The sequence below is a fragment of the Stegodyphus dumicola genome, chromosome X2 (genome assembly GCF_044657685.1).
Source record: "Stegodyphus dumicola isolate Sdum_Otavi_A_Nest chromosome X2, ASM4465768v1".
NCBI classification, from domain to species: domain Eukaryota; kingdom Metazoa; phylum Arthropoda; class Arachnida; order Araneae; family Eresidae; genus Stegodyphus; species Stegodyphus dumicola.
In genome coordinates, this window is record NC_140781.1 from 68,018,348 (window position 1) to 68,040,215 (window position 21,868).

At 33.4% G+C, this 21,868-nt stretch overlaps 1 protein-coding gene across 8 annotated transcripts in view; it reads left to right on the top strand.

Annotated features, from left to right (window-relative positions):
• Positions 1–21,868, top strand: part of LOC118191648 (complexin-like) — an 81,375-nt gene that overhangs the window by 51,485 nt on the left and 8,022 nt on the right. For all 8 annotated transcript variants that reach the window (XM_035362478.2, XM_035362482.2, XM_085810088.1 and 5 more), the window contains one exon: positions 6,903–7,066. In XM_035362478.2, coding sequence (XP_035218369.1) covers positions 6,903–7,066 — 164 coding nt within the window. The remainder of the gene's footprint in view (positions 1–6,902; positions 7,067–21,868) is intronic.

The following is a 21,868-nucleotide window of genomic DNA, read 5'->3' on the forward strand; positions in this document are numbered from 1 at the left end:
TAACTAGCTAATTTTCTTGTCTAACGTAGTTTTAAAGTGCTAAATTTAATGGTAATAAAGAAACACCATCTTATGTTTTCATGGGATAACGAGGGCGCATCCAACAAGGAGAAATTCGTCCAGTCTGGCGCATTGTGAAGACGAAAGGACGAGAAGGAAGAATTTCTCTTTACCCGTGTAAAATGTTTCGTCTACTGATGAAAGCTGGACAGCATGCAGTTTATTAAGCCAATATCTCCTACATGGTAAAATACCTCTTATCTGTATTGCTAAAGTTTAGGTCACAGGAGCAGATTCATGGAATCTTAAAAAGTGATTCTTCCAAACTCTCTCAATTAGATGGAGAAGCATTTACAGCTTGCGAAATGAGGGTAGGTTTCTCTACTCTTTCAGGAGCAAAGCAATTAAATACAACAACTCAAAAAATTACTATTATAGAAACTGTAAAATTATCATTATAATCTGAAAAAATTAGCAAAATGCCGCACTTCCAGTGGTGGGCTTAACTTTCTATTATTTATATACATCTTTAGGGGGGATGATCGTGTCGCTTTTATTTCTTAATTTTTCGGGTCCCTTCTCCATCAATATCGATGAACATCCGAGCGAGATCAGAACCGTCGATGTCGAAGTCTTGAAATATCGTGTCTTAACTACTGTACAATTGGAACCCATTCACACTGGCTCTTTTTTAAAAATATGATGCTAACATTGCAATTTTTAACTTACATTTTTTCACATTTTATAAATATTATTATCATTTGTGTCTCATTTTTTAAACGGTTTTGTGTTATTTTAAATAATTTTGTTTTCAACAAAAATTAAAGTTTTCAACAATAAATGCAGCAAATACAATTCTCTTAAAAAAGATTCGTGGCGCAATCTAGTTAAAAAAATCTTTAATAAATTATATCTAATTATTATTAGATTACTAAATCACATCTAATATTTATTAAATTACTAAATTATTTCGGATTATTATTAAATATTATGAATAAGTTTAATCTTTTTTTTATTTTTTTAAAGGTGACCATTTTAATCTTTTTATTAAATTTAAATTATTAATTGATTAAATTATTAAGAATACGCAATTTACAAATACGTGCTTTTCAAGAGTGCTGCCATCTACTGACCAAAATGATTATTAAAAAGTAATTTTAATCTTTTTGTTTTTATTTTACTCTGGAATGGTCGATAAATGGTCTGAAAAAAATACGAAGCATTCCAGATTTAAGCCTCCTTTTTCGGGGGGGTTGGTATAATGATTAAAATTAAATTTTTAAAAAATTCTAATTTTCGTCTTTTTGTCGTGTTGAAAATTGTACTATTTTATGTTTTTTGGTATTAATTTTTAAATCTTTTTCACTTTTTTCACTGCCGTTATTTCATATTTTTAAAAGTACCTTTAATCTTCTTTTCATATTTTTTATTATTTTTATACAGAAATAATATATACTTTTATCTGGTCTTTAAATTCTAGCCGGAAACGCTTCCCTTCAAAAAAATTTTCGTAATAAATTGAGATGCAATTTATCACTATGAAACAATTACGTGAGTAAAGTAAAACTCATAACATTCTTAGTTATTCAAGATTTAATGAAAAACATCTTATGGATTTTGTGATAGATGAGAGAAAAAGAAGAGAATTTGTTGAAGCATTTAATTTCCAAAATGATTATTTTTTAAAACCAAAAATTAAATGTAAAATTTGTGGAGAATTTTGTAATCCATCTTATATAAAAAAAATCATTCAAGGTCATTAAAACATAAATTTGCTTTGTTTAATGATGAAAAGCATCTAATAACTAGATCTAAAAAAATGGTTAGATTATTGTAAAATAAATACTTTTCAAATTTCTGAATCCTTGAGTAAATCTGATATTTTTCAATTAAAAGATCAAACACAATTTTTTAATTTGTTTCCTTTCGATAAAGATTTATTTTCAAAACCAAGAAAGCCTAGAAAGTTGTAAATAAAATGCAATATTTGTGGTAGATATTACACTGACTACCAATAAGTATTTGGACACCTGTGTTACAAAAGAAAAACTAACTTTATTCAAAATCAATAGTTGGTAGAGCCTCCACGAGAGGTAATTACAGCGTGGACACTCCGGGACATACTTTCCACAAGTCTTTGTATGGCAGCTAGTGGTATTTTCTTCCACTCGGCTTGGAGAAGACATAGAAGTTCCTTCACCGATTTTGCACGGGTAGTGCACCCCTGAATTCAGCGACGCAATTCGTCCCAGAGGTTCTCGATAGGGTTCAGGTCTGGATTCTGGGAAGGCCAGTCCATTCGATGAACTCCATTGGCACCATACCAAGCCTTGGTTAACGTCGAAACATGACAACTGGCATTGTCGTCCTGAAAGTAACAGGGGTCCAACCCGTAAAACTGCCACAACGTAGGAAGCACATTGTCATCCAAAATAGTGCAGTAGGCATCGGAGTTGAGCTTACCATGAATGGGGACCAAGGCTCCCAGCCCATACCGGGAGAAACACCCCCAGACCATAATTCCACCTCTGCCGAACTTGACTGTTGGCACAATGCATTCTGGCAGGAGACGTTCTCCGGGTAGACGCCAGACCCAGACCCTGCCATCCGAACGGTAAAGGGTGAACCTTGATTCGTCACTCCAAGGAACCCATTTCCACTGATCTACGTTCCAATTTCGATGTGCTTTGTACCACATTAACCGAGCAGCGCGGTTGGACTTTGTGATCAAAGGCTTATGGGCAGCAGAATGGCCATGAAAACCAAGCAGATGGGCTTCCTTACGGATGGTATTCATTGAAAGAACACTCCCGGATGCCTATTGAAACTCCTCGTGGATGAGGGCCATCTGTTGGGTGCGGTTCTTCCGAATTTCTCTGGACAGCACTCGTCGGTCTCTATCTCCCAGTTTCGTTGGTCTGCCGACTCCGGGGCACATTCCGACAATCACCGCTCACCTTCCACTTAATCACATAGGCCACTGTCGATTTTGGGTACTTCAGATCGCTATATATGTCCCTTAAGGATCGGCCACATTTGTGATACCCGATAATTATACCTTTCTCGAAATCAGAGGGCTCCGAATTGCGAGGCATCTTGCATGCGACTAAAGCCGATGCTGTTTCCTACACGATATATACCGACGGAGTCCGTGACGTACCTTAGGACCGCAGATATCGTCATTTGCATAGGTGTCCAAATACTTATTGGTAGTCAGTGTATTAAGAATCTTATAAACATCATCATTTAAGAAAGTCAGTAGTCGAAATAGGATCGGGTTATAAGTGTAGATTAAAAACATACTGGATTATAAATGAATATGATATTAAAGAAATTAAAGAATTTTTATATATTAGAAGAAATGAAATTGCTAAAAATTTAATAAAAGAAGCTTTAAATAAGAAAAACATTTAAGAATAAATTTTAATCTGTTTTTTTTTTTTTTTTTCCATTATAAAATAATTTTAATGATTCTAATGAAGAACTTAAAGAATTTTCATTTAAAGCAAAAAGCTATGTTGTAATAAAGTATTCAGATTTACATGATATTTACGGTACTTGTGCTGGCAAGTTATTAGGTACTGCATATAAGAAGGATCAGGATGGAAATTATGCGCAATAAAATTTCTAGAATTGGCAATAAATATGATACTTTAAATGGCTCAAGTTATAGAATTACCTAAAGAATTAAGAAATAAAAAAGTAATTATAAATGTAAAATAATGATAATAAATGTTTCATGTGATCTATTTTATCTGAAATTCATCCGGAGATTATCTGCAATCATCACAGAGATTGTGAAAGAGTTTCAAAGAATATGAGAATGTATTAAATTTCAAAGAAATTGATTTTCCTATTTCTTTAGATAAAATTTGAAAATTTTAATACTATATCTGTTCCCCATGTGTATGGTTAGGAAAAGAAATTTTGCATTAGTATACAGTAAAAATAAATTTAAAAAACTACCGCGGACCAAAATACTAGCATTCAGCGTCTTTTACCGCTCGGCCGCTGCTAGGCCACGGCTAATGATTGACAGGATTTTAAGACAGAAATGAAGATGCTTCGTGTCTCTTTGACGAGAAGGTTAGGTTATTTAATTACGGCAAAGCCTCGAGGGCTATCTCGCCTAAGGGGAGGAATGCCTTCGTGGAGGACTTTCTAAGGGAAACGGGCTCGTATACCCGTTACACATGGGGAAAACCACGAAAACACCCATGCAGCCAGCCCGTTCGCGGGGTTCGAACCTCGGACCGAACCACCAGTGTTTAGCGACTTTACCGCTTGGCTGCTGGTGGGCCTTTGACGAGAAGAAAGACAAAACTTTCTTCTGCTTATCATCTATTGTTGCAAAATGCAGAAACTAGTTTGAAACCCATTAAAACTTAAATAAATAACTAAATGTTATGAATCTTATATCCGCTTAATCCTGATGTGGATGCATATCTAATGGTATTAAATACGATACCCAACACGAAGTGGTACTAAATACGATACCCGATGCTATTCCAGTGGTTTTTGGTGCGGGAGCTCTAAAAGTACGTTGTTACAGCTCACAATGCTGGAAGTAGACCTAACAGTATACAAAAGCATTCAATGAATTAAACACATTTATAAAATTTAATTTATGCAGACAATGTTGACGTCAGAAACCTTTCTTTTAAACTCCTATTTCAGTTTTAGGTACGTGTAAATTTTAATATTTCGCTGTTCAAGTTATGTGTGATTCTTGAATTTTCAGGAAGAAATTGTCTCAAATTTTAAAATTAAAGATCGGTGAATTTTTTGTCATGCAGACGTTTTGTGTTTTAATTTTTAGAACGAGTATAAATTCTTATTAAATATAATTGTATTAAAAATTTACGTTTCGTATTTTTACAAAACTGGTTTTTGAAATTAAAAAATGCCTTAACATGAATATTTATTTTCTTTAAAACATTTTTATGCTTTTACCACGAATAATCGTTGCAAAAATAAAGGTTGGTTTGGTTTGGTTTATTGAGATTACAGCAAAGCACACTAGGGCTATCTGCCTAAGGGGAGGGATGCCTTCGTGGAGGACTTTCTAAGGGAAAATGGCTCATATACACGTTGCACATGGGAAAAACCACGAAAACGCCCATGCAGCCAGCCCGTTCGCAGAATTCGAACCTCGGACCGAACTACCAGTGTTCAGGCAAAAATAAAGGTAGTTTTAAGATTTCATATGAATTCTCTGCACAGTGAAGTATCATTATTAGTATCGGTAGTTTATTATCATTCATGATGTAAATTCCCGCCAGTCACCCGGTAACTTTAAGCAATTAAAAAATAATGTATGCAAAAAGAAAAAAATGCCGACTGTGTTAAATTATATCCTACCTTATCTAATCTAAGCACTTGTTTTAACTTTTAACCTTCACGGAGACATGAATTATTTTTCCGTGTTTAAATAAGAGATCAAAAAATCTAAATGAATACAACAGCAGAAAAAGCAGATAAAAGTTTATTTGTGCTACCGACAAACTTACAAAGTGAAGAGTATTTTTATTTGTACTTACAAACTAAAGAGCTGACAAAACTTTTAAGTTTTAACACTTCAAAAAGCACTAAAATACTAATTTACTAAAAGCACTAAATTACACTTCAATTTTACTAAAATTTTACTAAAAGCACTAAATTACACTTCAAAAGCGTTAAAATTTCGAATTAAAAATAGCCTGTATATTTTGGCAGAAAATGAAAAGTTCGTCGCTTATCTATCATTAATAAATTTTGACCTCTTGAATACTTCTGCATCTTTTGTTTCCCCAAAACAATCCCAGAATCGGTTTCCTTATAGCTGTCCGCTTTATTAAACCTTGTCACCTTTAATATATGTGTTCAATTACAAAATCACTTTCTTTTCCTCAAAAGGCTAAATTTGAAATATTTTTAATGGTATAATTTCTATCGTCAGATAACACAATTAGGGCTGTTTTCTTTTTTTTAATAGTTTATTTATTCCTTAGTAATATATACTTTTGGCAAAATGTGTAGAATCGTTAGTTTTGTCGAAGTAGGGAGCATAAGAAATGATTTTAAATTAAACAATAGTAAAAAAGAAAAATGTTTGCAAGGCATGTGGTAAGGAGGAAGAATATACCTTACATTCTTCCCCACTGGAAGTGCGACTGGAAAAAGGAGACCCAATCTCCAGATATTAGTAGTGACGAGAACTTTTTAGTTCCACCAACTTTTTTAGTTCGTGCTTCACATGTAGAGTCATTAAGTTTGTCGAAGCAGGAAAACTAAGCTATACCCTCGCTGGGATTCGAACTCCATTCCTCACGACTGCTGGACGTGCTTCCAATTACACAGTGAAGGCACACGTTAAAGAGCGAGAAAATGCCTCTCAAATGTCGTCGATTTTTTTTTTTCCTTGAAGAAGAGCAGTTCATATCAATGAAGAACAACTTCTATTTGAGAGTGAATTTTGTCTAATTTTAAGTTAAAAAGTAGTAAAAAATGAAGTTTTGTTTACCATGAAAAAAAAGTTTTAAATTATTTTGAGAGATTTTTATTATTTATTTTTTCCATCTTTAAATTAGGATATGATACTTCTTTTCTTACTATGCTACTGACTGTGAAAGGTCACTCCACTCAGAGTGTTAATTGTTTGGTTTTAGTTTTCATTGTTGATACTGATAGAATTTAGCAATCTGATAATCATTTTCTAAAAGCATCAACAGTTTTAATTGTTAATATATATTTATAATTAAAATTCTATAAATAGCAACAACTAAAATTTGTTTCGTCATTTATCAACAATTTTAATTGGTGATGTTTATAGAGTTTAGCAGACTGGTGATCATATTTAACATTCTGGTGAACATTTTCTTCCAAAGTCTGAAGCTAATTTAAAAATAAATGTATTCATGCAGGCCAGATGGCAGGAGAAGCAGAAACGCCAGAGGATAGGGAAGCAGCAGCAGAAGAGGAGCAAGAGAGGCTAGAAGCTTTGCGAGAGGCCGAAGAGCGAAGGAAAGAAAAGCATAAGCGAATGGAGGAGGAACGAGAGAAAATGCGCCAGAGCATTCGTGACAAAGTCAGTCTCTGTTTGTTTTTCTCCACTTTTGTATTAAAATTAATAAAAATCTAATAGAAGGTATTTTCAAAATTCTTATTAGTAAGAAATAATTTAACAAAATGATAAGTTTCAGTTAAAATTAATAATAACTTGAAAACTCATCAAATAATTTAGGAACTAATTGAATAACTAGTAACTAACTAAAATTAATAGCAAAATGAATAAAAATCTAGTTATACATGTGTGTTAAAATTATTATCGATTTAAGAATGAGTTATGGAAATCCGTTTATTATTTAAATTAGTATTAGTTAGGAATAATGACTTAATCCCGCTTTTCAAGATAATAAATGCAGTCCAAAATTAAATAATGAAATCAAAATTCAAGATAATAATTAAAAACTAATAATATCTTAGTCCTGAAATTATAATTAATAATAAAATTAGTAAAATCCTATCCTTCTCTTCTAATTAATAACATATTAATCCTAAAATTAATGATAATCTAGTCCCGACGTTATAATCAATAAAAAACCTAATTATAACCTAATGTTAATACAATGGTTAAATATTAAAAATCGGTAATAATTTAATTTATTACATTATTATTAATTTTAAAATGTACAGACGGACGGAAAACAAATGGGAATTCAAATGAAACTTTTTGTATTTATGCTTGCGGTTATCTTTTATTATGTACTAAGTGGGTAGTGTTATCTAAAATGTCTTTCAGACCCTAGCAGACTGACAAAAAAGTTATTGCTCCATCGAATGCAAATACGGCAAACTCATGAACCTTTTTATTGAATTTAAACAGAAGGCATGCCGCAAACTCCGCCACTTACGGGTAGGAAAGTAACAAAACTGCATTTTCGATTTAAAATTATCATAACAGGAGACTACATAAATTTGGCCTAACTAGCTGTCTCAACTTTAATGGCGAGATTTAGCGTCGGCTGGCAAACGGTTAAATCCGGAATATCAATTAAGTGGCAGATCTGGCGGTTGCACGTAAAGCTGCTCATATCTAAAACTGGATACGGATACTGAGTATGAAGCTGATCATGTGAGCTCAAAAGGAGCCTTAATAAACTAGATAAGAAAATTAAGCCCCTGAGGATGCATGACTTTGATGAGCTTGCAGGTGAAATTGCGCCTGCAAGTGCAGACTGACAAAAAAGTTATTGCTCCATCGAATGCAAATACGGCAAACTCATGAACCTTTTTATTGAATTTAAACAGAAGGCATGCCGCAAACTCCGCCACTTACGGGTAGGAAAGTAACAAAACTGCATTTTCGATTTAAAATTATCATAACAGGAGACTACATAAATTTGGCCTAACTAGCTGTCTCAACTTTAATGGCGAGATTTAGCGTCGGCTGGCAAACGGTTAAATCCGGAATATCAATTAAGTGGCAGATCTGGCGGTTGCACGTAAAGCTGCTCATATCTAAAACTGGATACGGATACTGAGTATGAAGCTGATCATGTGAGCTCAAAAGGAGCCTTAATAAACTAGATAAGAAAATTAAGCCCCTGAGGATGCATGACTTTGATGAGCTTGCAGGTGAAATTGCAAGAACTTTTAAGAAAGTGAGATAAAAAGTGGAGATCATTGTCTCTTGCACTGCATGAGTGTCAATCAGATTTAGAGCGATGAGAGATAAACGTCCCGCCGCTCAAGAAAAGAAGTAAACTTTAGCAGTTAAGGCTACGTTACGAAGTTGCAGTCTGTAAGCATCTGAGAAGCAAATGATCTGACCATAGTACCTCAGAACGCTATGGTAGCTAAGAACCTCAGAAACATTACAGCATCATAGCTAAGTCGAGTTTTAAACTTATTAAGTTTATATCTGAAACCTTTGAAACCCTCATTTTAAACACTTTTTGATTATTTGCTTACTGGTAGGGCTAACGGAAACTAGAAGTTATAGTACAGATGGAAATCACAAAAATTGGTTACTTAGTATAAAATACCTTAAACGTTTTAACCCATTTTTATAATATTATGCATTACAAATATATTTATAGCACATTTATAATATTCTATAACTTAGAATAAAGTAATATAAGCTGAAAATATCGCTACCTGCTATAAAGTATTACTTCATTCTGCATTAAACTTATTCAGTTGATTCTTGAAATTATATGGATTTCATTTATAAGCTGATAATTTTCTAGGAATATTACGGAAATTTTGGGGAGACTTAAAGATACCCTCATGTCCAAATTTATCTTTACATAACTAAATATAATGATATTCCATAAAATATCCTATCGATGTAATCCATTTTTGCAAGTAATGTAGGAAAGACAATCTTAATTAGCATTATCCAATCAAAAATGATCGAACTGTTTCTAATATGGCAATCAAGGCGTTACATCATTTAACGGTGAATCAAGCGTTTTGCTTAAAGGGAATATCTGAATTTCTGCAATATAGCGTTTCATTTCTTTGTATAAGGACTCAAAATAGTTTGTTATGACTCTGAAGTATCATTTGGAAGAATCTGTGAAGTGTCGAATCATCGGCCGTTTAGAAGCAGGGTAAACATTCACAGAAGCAGTGAGATGTGTGGAATATTTCGCGACAGACAGTGTCTACTTTAGGAAAACAATTTTAGAATTCTGAACTTTTCTAAAAAGGCCTGGATAAAGTTGTAAACGATCAGCAACTCTTCTCGATTGTTAGATCGATATCTCTCAATAGCTACCCATGGTAATAAGCAGTCTACTGCAGTTAAGTTCAGAGTCTGCAGCCGCCAATGGAACTATTGTATCACGGCAAGCTCTATTCAGAAAACTTATTGAAAGCGATTATGCCAGAAAGCCAAGGGTATATGTTTCGATGTCTTTACAACAAAAGAGGGCGGGCTTCAATTGGTACAAATAACATCTGAACAGGAGTGAACACCAATGGTCCCATGTTCTCTTTACTGATGAGTCGATGTTTATTTTAACATCTGATTCTAAGGGTAGTTACATCTGGCCCTTAGAATATACCAGTTAGGAATATCCCTCTCACATTCTGCTTGGCAGCTAGAAATATGTAGGCAGGGATCATGTTCAGAAAGTGCTGCACATTTCTTTTTCACACCTACACATCTGCGTTAAAATTTCCATGCTCTTTCGCCCCAAAATTCTTCCCCTTTTTCCCGGTAACCCATTGTGATCCTCCATGAACATCCTTCTCGCGATTCTCTCTTCCTCCAGCACTTCTAACTTCTTCTCACCCGAATTATGGAGGTAAGAATAAAAGGAGACGCCATCCCCATACTACGTCTGACACAGTGCTGTCGAGCTTTGGTCTCCAAAGCGGATGTGTTTTGTTTACATCCAGAGCAAGTTGACAGCATTTTGGTGGTACTTCCACCCATGACGTTTCCGCACAAATCGAAAACAGGATTATTTCCGCATAAAAGAAGCATTCATTGCTGGATGGGTAACAGCAATTTGTATAGTTTAGTTTCATTCACACAAAAATCACATCTTAGTGACTTTTGGATAACTTGTAACAGCGATTTTGATTATGAATTTGTTTTATAAAATTTTAAGCTTCTGGGCGGCAAAAATATAGAGTTTAGCAAAATGTGTATGTTATGTGTAAAGAACGATAAATACCTTAAGCTTTAAAATGTCAAAATATCGCAAAAATAGCTCAGTTTCCTTATAAGTAACTGATATAAACGTAAAAATTTTATTCTTCTTTTCGATGCCATTGATAGTGTATTTGCTAATTTTCTTTTATGATCCAAATATCCAAATGTTTTAAATAAAATATATTTTTCATCATCCACAAAATACTGTAATATGCACTTTTTTTTTTAATTTTGAAAGTAGAGGCATAATAGTTGCTCATTTTAAACTCGTCATTTTATTTTTATGTAACAGAAAAATAATCACTTTGGGTTTATTTATCTTAACTGAAAAATGTAATTACTTCCATATCCTGTAATCCTTTTTAAAATTAATAAATGATATGCTGATAAATTAACTTTTCCTTCATCCGTAACCATATATTTGTAAAACATGGTATACAGAAACATTTTTCAATTCGGTGGAAGTGCCATATGCGGTCAATGAGATGTGACTATATGAACGTGCCATATTGTCATAACAACTTATTAGGAATTTGAAAATAGGGTGATGTCAGTGTCATTTACCGGTATATTAACACATTTTGCAAACTGCATTTTGGGTTACCTTGCAGTATGTAAATTCCAGGTATTTTTGAATTTAGATCAATTAGTTGTTTTAACTATTTAAAAAAAAGCATTGTTGGTATGCAGAGTAAGGCAATCAAAAGTTTGTAATCTGATGACTATGAGGTTAATGTTTAAATGTGAAATGAATGGTTGTTATTTATTATATTATCAGAGATGTATTAAACTGGTTAAAATTGCTAAGACACGTATTAAATGTTCTGCCAAAATTAGAAAATTCTAATTTTATAACGAATTATTAGAAAATTCGAATTGTATAATGAATGTATCTAAAAACGTGTTTTAAGTCGAAAATTTGGTGTTGGTTTATTTAATTATGGCAAAGCACACGAGGGCTATCTGCCTAAGGGGAGGCATGCCTTCGTGGAGGATTTTCTAAGGGAAACTGGCTCATATACACGTTACACATGGGGAAAACCACGAAAACGCCCATGCAGCCAGCCCGTTCGCGGGATTCGAACCTCAGACCGAACTACCAGTGTTCAGCGACTTTACCGCTCGGCCGCTGGTGGGCCAAATCGAAAATTTGAAACTTGATGCCTAAATGCAAATATAAAGTTATTTGTGTTAAAATATTTGTAATTAGGCGCAAAAGTCAGGTTAAGTTTCTTAAATAGGGTAAAGGAGGCAATGGCTATCTGACTAGAGAAAGAAATGCCTTCGGGGAGGAATTTCAGAGGAAAACTGTTCTTTGAGTGCATATTAAAAATAATGCATGTAATTTTTATTCAATTTATATTTACACATAGTTGTTATGTAAAAATAAAAAACATGTTATATGCTAAACTATATGCTCTGGTGCATGTTACTCGAAAAATATAATGAATGTGCAGAAATTAAAGATTTGCACATCCCGAAAGAGAAAATTATTAAACATACATGAGTATTTATGCATATCCTTATGAAAAGGAAGAGCATGAATTAACAAAATACGTAAATATTTGTTAAATTATTTATAAATGTATTTGGAAGTGAAGTAGTATTTATTCACTCATAAGCGCGTGGGAATGTTACTGCGAAGAAATCTAGTGATAAATGTATCTAAATTTATAATGATTTTAAATATTATTAAAATATATGATAACCTTGACATTTAATTGTAAACATAAATTGAAATTCTGTTCACAAATATATTTATAAAACTAGTAAAGCGATAATTGTTCGTACTGTAAAACAATCTATTAAAATGTATTGTAAAGCACAGTCTATGAGATCCGTACTTAAGAAAGTAGTAAAGTAGAATTTTTAGAATGTGCATTGTTGAAATTAAGGGTAAAAAAATGATAAGTATTAAAATAATTATTTCCTTATATTTTATAATAACTCAGTTTCAGTTTTAAAACAATATTAAAAAAAACCACCTTTTTTTCCCTCTTTCTGAAATACTCGTAGAAAGTTCACATGGAAATATTTAACATATTTTACTATTAAAATAAAAGGTACTGTAATTTGAAATGAACAGAACAGGGTATTATTTCTCAAGCGATTCTGATTTTTGATTTAAAAGATGCTTCAGAAGCTAAAAATCGTCTCATATTTGTGAGTATATCAGAAAGAAGCTCTTTAAATCGAAAAGAAATAATGCGTAATTTTAATATTAATAATACAATAAACTTTAATTTTTGTAATCGTTAACAGAACAAAATCAATTTACCTTAAAATTTCTTTTTAATGTAATTAACGAAAACTTGTGACATTATTTCATTCAAATTAAGACTGTTCTGAGCAAACTGTTCTGAGAAAAAAATATCATTTAATTTTGTTCAGTATAAAATTTTGTTTAAAAATGTATTCTTTCACATACTTAAAACTCTGAAATGTTGTAGAGAAAGAAAGTACATACATTTATACATATATTTACGACATAATTACGAAACATTTACATCCGATCGTTTCAAAACCCATTGATCTTAATGGCAAGTCACTGAAAGTTTTGGTCTCCAAGAAGGGTATGGCACTGTTTCGAGGTAGTATATGGGAAAATCCATTTCGGGGGCCTCTCTTCTTTTCTCATATCTCCATGTAGGGGACATCTCTCCTATAGCATCCGCTTCCTCCCTAATTTTTTAATTAATGTGTATCTGCTTGAAGCTTTCCTACAACTTCTTTGCATATTCCACATAGCAATGCAGTGTAAATAAGAGTATTTATTCTATATCGCATTGATATGTCCTGGTATGATTATAACTTAATTCGATAAACACGCTCTATGTTCTAAAACTTTAAATTGTTTGATAACTATGTGCCTGCATAAAACATTTTTATGACTTTTCGAAATTTATTTCGTAAAGTCATATATTATATGATGTTTGTTTATATGATTTATGATTATATTTATTATATGATGTTTGTTTATTATATGATTATATGATGTTTGCTTGACTCATTTATTAGCAATTTACGTATTGTATTAATAATGATGAATGCTTCAAAAATGTCAAAGATGAATCTATTGAGGTTGAACTTCCATTTCTGAGGAACAATAGTTTTTCAATTCAATTCTGTATAATTCTCGGTACAACGGAATAGTTTCAGTTTAAGATAATTTATTGCAACAGCATTATTCGTCATGTGTCTCGCGAATTATGATTTGAATTTAATATATAACCATGCATTTGTTATATTGTTTTTTAATATGAGCTTAAAAGGAAAACATTTTTACATGTGCTACCTAAAATGTGCTAACTGCGGTGACCTACTGGTAGCTCACGACTGAAGTTTTGATGACCCTTGTTCCATATATTACTTAACATAGCCTGAACAGAGAATGTTTTATTATACATGTTTTATTTTAGTTATTAAGAAATAATTCGATAATAATTGAGAAGACGAAAGCGAATCTAATTCGATATTTAATAAAATTGAACTTTAATTAAATCTTCGTATTTTTCATTGGGTTGGGTTTTTATTAATTGCAAGGCACACGTAAACTATAAGCCTAGCAGGTACCTAATTTCGACTCATCTTCAGATTATACCTATGGAAAATTCCGAGCAGCGTGTCCTCTGGTTAAGAAGAAGTTACTTTTCATAAAAATATGCTAATTTTCAAAAGCAAGGATTATAAGATATTGCTTTAAATTCAGACCGATAAAAAGAAATTCTTAGTGTCTAGTATGCATATAACCGCTTTTTAAGACTAATATTTATAAAAAATTCAGGTAATCTATATATCAAAAAATCGAATACTGGTTTGTTGATAATTCTAAAGAAAACGATTTCTCAAAATTTTAAAAGTAGTTTTAAGACATACTGGAACGAATAAAGTTTCACCATTATCTTCTCCACAACTTTTTATGCACACCGTAATCGTTTTTGATTAATAAACTTTACTGGACCACTCCCAAAAATTTCCCTTGGAAAAATGTAATACTTTAGATACATCAATGATATGAGCTAGTAACACATACAAAACAAAAGTTTACAGATATTGTTTTGATTTTATTCGATTATGCGCTGTCCTATTAGTAGGACAACAGTCCAATACTCTACTAAATATTACAAAAATCTTGCTTTCTTCAAATAGGCAATTAGCAATGAAATTTGGTAAAAAATCAACGCAAATTGAATACTGCCTTGAAACAGTCTGGAATCCCAAATTCCACTACTGCATAATCAGCAAATAGTTGTTAGTTTTTTTCTTACTTATTAACTGGCATTTTCTCTGGCGCCCTTCGGGATTTTTTATCAACACGTGTTCCTCGCAGAGACGAAGGAGCTCTTTATTATTTTGCAGCAAACCGCGTTGCTTACTGTTGTTCCTAAGTATTGCCTCGTCTAAATAATCTATGGTAATTGATCTTCGAAATGTTAAAATGCCTTGCGCTGAAGCAGTTTGGAAATTTTCCATGCTACGATAAGAGCTGTCTCAAAGCAGTCAGTTCAAGATAACGGGCCAGTACCACTTTTTTCTTTGGATAGAAGTCATGTAAATCCACCCCATTTTTGTATTTATTGTATGAAGTCACGCAAAATAGAACATCAATTTCCTTCCCTCTTCCTTTCACTTCGCGTTCCACTGTTTTTCACTTTTGTTTCTTCGGAAATGTGTCATTAAAGACACTACACGATTACCATTCCTTCGCACTGCCACTATTTTGGTTGTTTCATCAAACAGTGAATCAGAAGATCCTCTCTCCATTTTACTCATTGTTTTCGAAGACACGAGTGAACATTTTGCCATTCGATTATTTCTTATAGTTTTAGTTGCACAAAATTCTAAAATTATTCTTCTTTCAAATTAATAAGTAACTTATGAGATGTGAAAAAAATTGTCCATATAGATCCTGGGAAATTTCCGATTGTCCACTGTCGGAAGAAAGCTTTCCACAACGCGCTGGGAAAGTGGTTCCTTGCATTTTTTTTGAGTCCCTTGGTAAGGGAAAATATTGAAGGGTTATCCATCGTAAAATGTATCTTAATTTGTATCCGAATTTTACGGTTTATTCTTCATGAACATCATACAACCGTGCTTACCAAAATAACGCAGCATTCTTTCATCGATTGTTAGATTTTTTTAAAACACTCCAAACTGTTTTAAAGCAGTATTCAATTTTTCTAACAGTGGTCGAATTTTATAGCGAGGGTCATCTTTAGCGATTTTAGAGTTGTCATTTCAAATGAACATAGCGTTTGGTCGACGTTTGTTTAGGCTACGTCCAGGTATTGATTCTTGGACCTAGCCTAACTCACTAAAATTATACCAGTGTCGGGGACATTTTCACACCATATTTTCTCACGTGGTAAAATATAATATCCACCGTAAAACAAGACACCTTGAAATTACTTGAATTCACTTTCTGTGACACCAAAGGAATGATTATTTGCTTGTAATGCATACCGATTAGTCTGCAGCTGTATCTGGTATCAGGTCTTCAGCTATCATATGAAAAAGTCAGACAAGTGAGATAAGTCAAAACAACAATTTTTGGAAGGATTTCTCTGCATCATTGTTTGTTATTTCCCTTATTTTAATACGGAAAATCACGTGAGAGCTTTTTACCTCGGGAAGGTGTTAGAGGAACATTTCATAGCAGATATATGCTGCAAAATTCTCCTTTGTCACGAGTTTAATTAGGTCGCTTCCTGTGCTGCACCCTGGGAACGTTTTCAGTGATGAGACGGCTAAATGACCGATGGATATTCGCCGCACCCGACAAATCCAGTGTCAGGTCATTCGATATCGATAACATAACGAAATGTGAAAATGCTGGAAAATGCTCTTTTTCCAGTAGTCTCAAACTCAAATTACACTCAGGCAGCATGCACGACACGAAAGTAGTTGGAAGACCCGAATTTTTTTCCGAAAAAACTGATTAAATTTTGACTTAATTTCAAATTTCATTTGCTAAATATTTATCAAAACATGCTTAAAGAATACAAATAGTATCGCAAAGGAAATAATTCAAATTTGCCGTGCTTATTTTCGACCTGTCGCAAATTTCTGTTGGTTATATTTCGTAATTCACATGCACTAGTTGCTAAATATTAAATTTTGTGGCTAACATTTATTTCATGTAATCCTAATGTGTTAAATTAACCACTAAATAACTTACTTTTAACTTAAACTTAAAATAAACAAATTATAAAAACTTGCTAAAATTTCGGAGAAAGCTTCCCTAGTGGAACAAATCTTAAGAATAAAGGATGCCAACATATTCTCTTTTCTTTCTGTATTTAATTTTTCATTGTCACATTAGGGAAAAACATATATGATCGCATATAAATAAGTATACATTTTCTATTGTTTATAACAGCTTTAGACTTGACTACATTTCCATTCTGATAACGTTTGTAGCCTTAGAGAAAAATTACTGGTATCTATCTTAATTACGGATTGGAGATGCTCATTGGTTAATCGAGCCCTTTTGTTAGACTTGTTGATTTTGCACTTGGAAAAAAGCTATTCACATATAATACTCCCAAAACATACCGATTATTTTTATTGCAAAAATTCGCAGCTGAAGTTATTTGTCTTTTGACAAGTAAAAATAAAAGTTAATTAGATATGTGTTTTAATCTTTGAATAAGATTTATATAACACTGTAAATTTATTAGTTCCATTTGTAGATTTGTGGTACGTAATTTACGTCGGTTTTTAATGGTAATGAAAATAATTCAAAAATTGGACTCCAAATCTTTAAATTTCTTAAATCCGCCTTCAAACTCCTGTCATAATAATGTTGTTTTTGAGATTTTTAATTTGGACGGACTTAAAGACGGACTTAAAATATAGAAAACGTGCAATTTTTTTTAAATTGTATGTCCCATATTTGCAATTTAATTTTAAAAGCTTTAATCAAAGCATGCATGTCAGTGATAAGTTTATCTCTCCTTTCATCTCTATTGAGAATATTTAAATGGCCAGTTAAATCAACAAGAAATGCTGAATCTCTTATAGCAGAAATATTTTATAGCAGGTTTCAACCTAACATCCTGTTGAACCATCAGCCTCTCACCGTAGATAAATACCCAAAATATCTAAATTTTGTTTAGGATCCTGAGATATTGAGCAATAAAAATACAGATCACCTTGTGTTGAGGCAAGGAGACGCCTCAACATACTAAAGTATATCTCGGAGCGAGACTGGGGAGCTGACGTTAGTACCCTTAGAAACACCTATATTTCTCTCATTCGGCCTATTTTGGTGAGTGGATATCCGATTTATGTTTGTGCTTCTGACACAAATCTGCAGACACTTGAACAAGTTGAGCTTAGCGCTGCTCGAATTATTACTGGTCTTCGGAAGGTCTTGCCCCAATGGCATTGTGCTTTATGAGACAGATCTGCAGGCACTGGGTCTTAGGAGAAGTGCATTTCTTGTTAAATACTACAATAAACTGCGTAGTCTAGGTTCTCAGAAACGAAATTCTGATTTCCTTTGGAATTGGCCCAGCAATCAAAGGCTTATAAGGTATTTTCTCCCTCCTTTCTGCATGCCTTCGTGGTGTAATAGGTAATAGGTCCCAATGCCTTTGTGAAACAAAGGCTATAACCCCTGGTGTGATGGTGTGGGGCGCTATTTCTTATGAGAGCAGGTCATCTTTAAGAACTCAACGATATGTTGATACCATCCTGCGGCCGGTTCCATTACCCTTCATGACACGTCATCCTTGGCCATTTTCCAACAAGATAATTTCAGGCCACATACCGCTCGCATATCTCTGGACTGTCTCCGTGCAGTTGATGTTCTTCCTTGGCAAGCAAGGTCGCCAGACCTTTCACCAATCGAGCATGTCTGGGACATGGTAGGGCGCCAGATTCGGGCACCACAAAATATCGCAGATCTGGAGCGACAAATGATGAATGCCTTTCAGAATGTGTCGCAGGATGACATTAGGAACCTCTACCACTCCTTGCCAAGACGAATTCATGCATGTATTGCCGCCAGGGGCGGTTCGACCAACTACAAATTTGAACACTCATTGGGTGATTGTGAGCCGTGAACGGGTACTATGACCTTGATTTTTTAATCATTTTATTAGTGTATGAGCTATACACATATTCAATTTCATCAAAAACTATCACCTCTTTCACGGTGCTTCGATTTTGTTGCAAAAAAGTGTATATTGGGGACGTTTTTTATTGTATCCTGTATATTTTATGTTTTTCCCAACAGTATCGATACATTTGTTTTGATAGTGTGTCGGTGACATTGGTGGAAGGTTTTACTTTTAATGTGCGCCTGCAGCATTCTCATTAATTTTCGCATTTGGTTTCAATCTTTTGAATTCCCTTAAATAACCATTGTTATTATTGTAGAATGTATTCCAAAATATGTTCTGCTGCTTGAGTGTCCTCCCATGGGATTTTAAAGTGTTTTATATGATTTTGGAATAAAATTACAGAAGGAGACGCCATTAATTGTATCTTGTTAAAGATATCATGTAGCACTGAACTGGTTTATCATGTTCAAAGCGATACGATTCAGAAAACTGGGGAAATAATTCACAGCAGTTGGAAAACAAAAATTACAGATTTCAAAATGCATCAGTAAAGTAGGTTTACATGATTTAAATGTATAGGTAAATAACTCCGCAGTCAGTATCGAGGCATGCTTTGGAGACGATAAATGAAAAATCAGCTTGGACTGCCTCATAGTTCAACAGAATGGTTATGAATTCCTCAGTTATCCCTTGCTTCAAATCTTCGCTTTTTCAAATGTCATGGACAATGCTATTGTCATTATAAAAACAATAATATCCATTTTTACAGAAAAATTAGTGCAATTGTTATTGCATACACACACATCATGTATACACATATAAGAAATCTAAAAACGTATAAATTTCAATTTAAAACTGAAATTGCACAGCATATAATTATATTAAACTGAATTATAGTAAAACTAACCTTAAAATGTTTAAATTAGAATCCCAAAATCATTAACCGCTTAACAACCGCGCCCGAGATATCTGAGGAATAGGTGGCTTTTCGATTTTCCTATAAACGAAACTCGGCGGCTGAAAATTTTACGGATATTTGATGCTATCACTCGTAATATCGTGTGGCAATCGGCACTCTACCATGCACGCGTTTTCTTCGCTGTGGAAGGGGTTCAAGTGACTCTTGTGTTTGGTTTATCGACACTCTGCCATGCGCATGTTTTCTTAGCTGTTGGAAAGGTCCAAGCGGCTTTTATGATTGGTTCCCCCATGACGCTGAGCTACAGTCGGCGACATGGCCGCATTATATATAAACTGTAAATTCAGTTTGTTTTGTTAATCGATGCAGATTACCAGATTATCACGCTGTTGCAGACTGTGATGTGCCATTATGTATTACATCTTGTTTCAGACTGTACCATACTGTCAATGACATCTATAGATCGTAAAATGTATTTAATTGATCTTTACTTTAACTCTTATTACCTAGACCAGAGTTTTGTATTACTTTTGAGATTTTTTTTTTTTTTTGGGGGGGGGCTGCTGCTTCATTGAAGCCCGAGTTAACTCGGGTAATGTCCATGAACCATAATAAATATCTTGATTTTTCACCTCGACAATTTTTTTTCACCTTACAAAGCTGCATCTAGTGAGCTATATCTGTAGATGATAAGAATGTTATTAAAAAAATTCAGGGACTTTCGCCATAATTTTTCATATAAATTCGGTCATTAAGCGGTTAAGAAGTATTTTTATTTGCTTTCAAAGAACTGAATACAACAACCACAAAGCTAATGCAAAAAAAAATAACGATATTTAACCGTACTAATATGGTTTGAAAGACTTAACTTCTATAGTTCAATCTTAAGAACTGTACGCAATATATCATTGCAATACATTATTAGAAGAAAGAAAAAATTTCTTGTTTCGCCTCTAGCATTAGTGTTAATAAAAAATGCTTCAGCTGGGGCCTGCAGTTGGGAATTACAGACTCAATATATTGAAGAAGGAATCCGTTATTCTAGCACAAAAGCTGTGGAACAAAATGGCATAAATCCTTTATACTGGCTTTGTTCCACTGAAAGAGGGAAAAAGATTGGGGAAAACAACTTTTATGTATGGCTTCTAAAATAGACGTAATTTGGGAGGCAAGACAGTGGCCAGTGTGGCTTTTGTCTATTTTTTGAAGAACCAGCAGAAGAAATAAGATCCATATATTCTTTCTAGAAGTGACACAGATGGGGAAGGTAATTTCCCTCTATGAGATCGATACATTCCTATCGATCACCCATTATCGATACGGATTAGGTATAGGTATCTTTCTGTTAGGAGTTTATTGCAAGAGGATAAAAGAAGCTTTGTTATAAAAAATAGTGCATTGTGTTTAAGTATATTTTTACTAGTAGTATAGTTTAAGTATAGTATAAATCTTTTTGGCGCTAATATTGATTTATGTTATACGGCTCCAATATTTCCACCAAAAATAGTTTTAAACACGTAGCAGCGTGTAACAAACAAAAAAATGAGAAAAACGCTTTTCATAAATATTTTATTTTTAGCTATCTATTCTTATGAATTTAATAGTTAGATTTTTGGGATATGAACAGCTTTTGGTTCTTTTGTTAAAATTTTAGATTTCAAAATGCATCAGTAAAGTAGGTTTACATGATTTAAATGTATAGGTCAATAACTCCGCAGTCAGTATCGAGACATGCTTTGGAGACCATAAATGAAAAATCAGCTTGGACTGCCTCATAGTTTAGCAGAATGGTCATGAATTCTTCAGTTATCGCTTGCTTCAAATCTTCGCTTTTTAATAGTTAGATTTTTAGGATATGAACAGCTTTTGGTTCTTTTGTTAAAATTTAGAGAGGGTACTTTCTTTATACTAAAAACCTAATGTAAATTTAGTGTGTAGTGTGTATTTCTTGCATTTTAGAGTCAAAACAATACTGTAGACCAGGGGTTCTGAACCGGTACCACTGGTGGTACGCAAGAGAAGAACTGGTGGTACACAAAGAGGCAAAGTATTTTTAACTATTAAATTCAAAAATTAAAACCTCGACATCCTGATTGAGGATTTTCTCCAACGCTCCTAAACGTATGCGATCTGAGCTTTATTCAAGGTTAATAGCCGCTTATAGACTTTAGCAAGAGGCAAGCAATCTGTCAGCATGGCAGTTTTCGTAGTTCTTTCATATCGTACATTTCA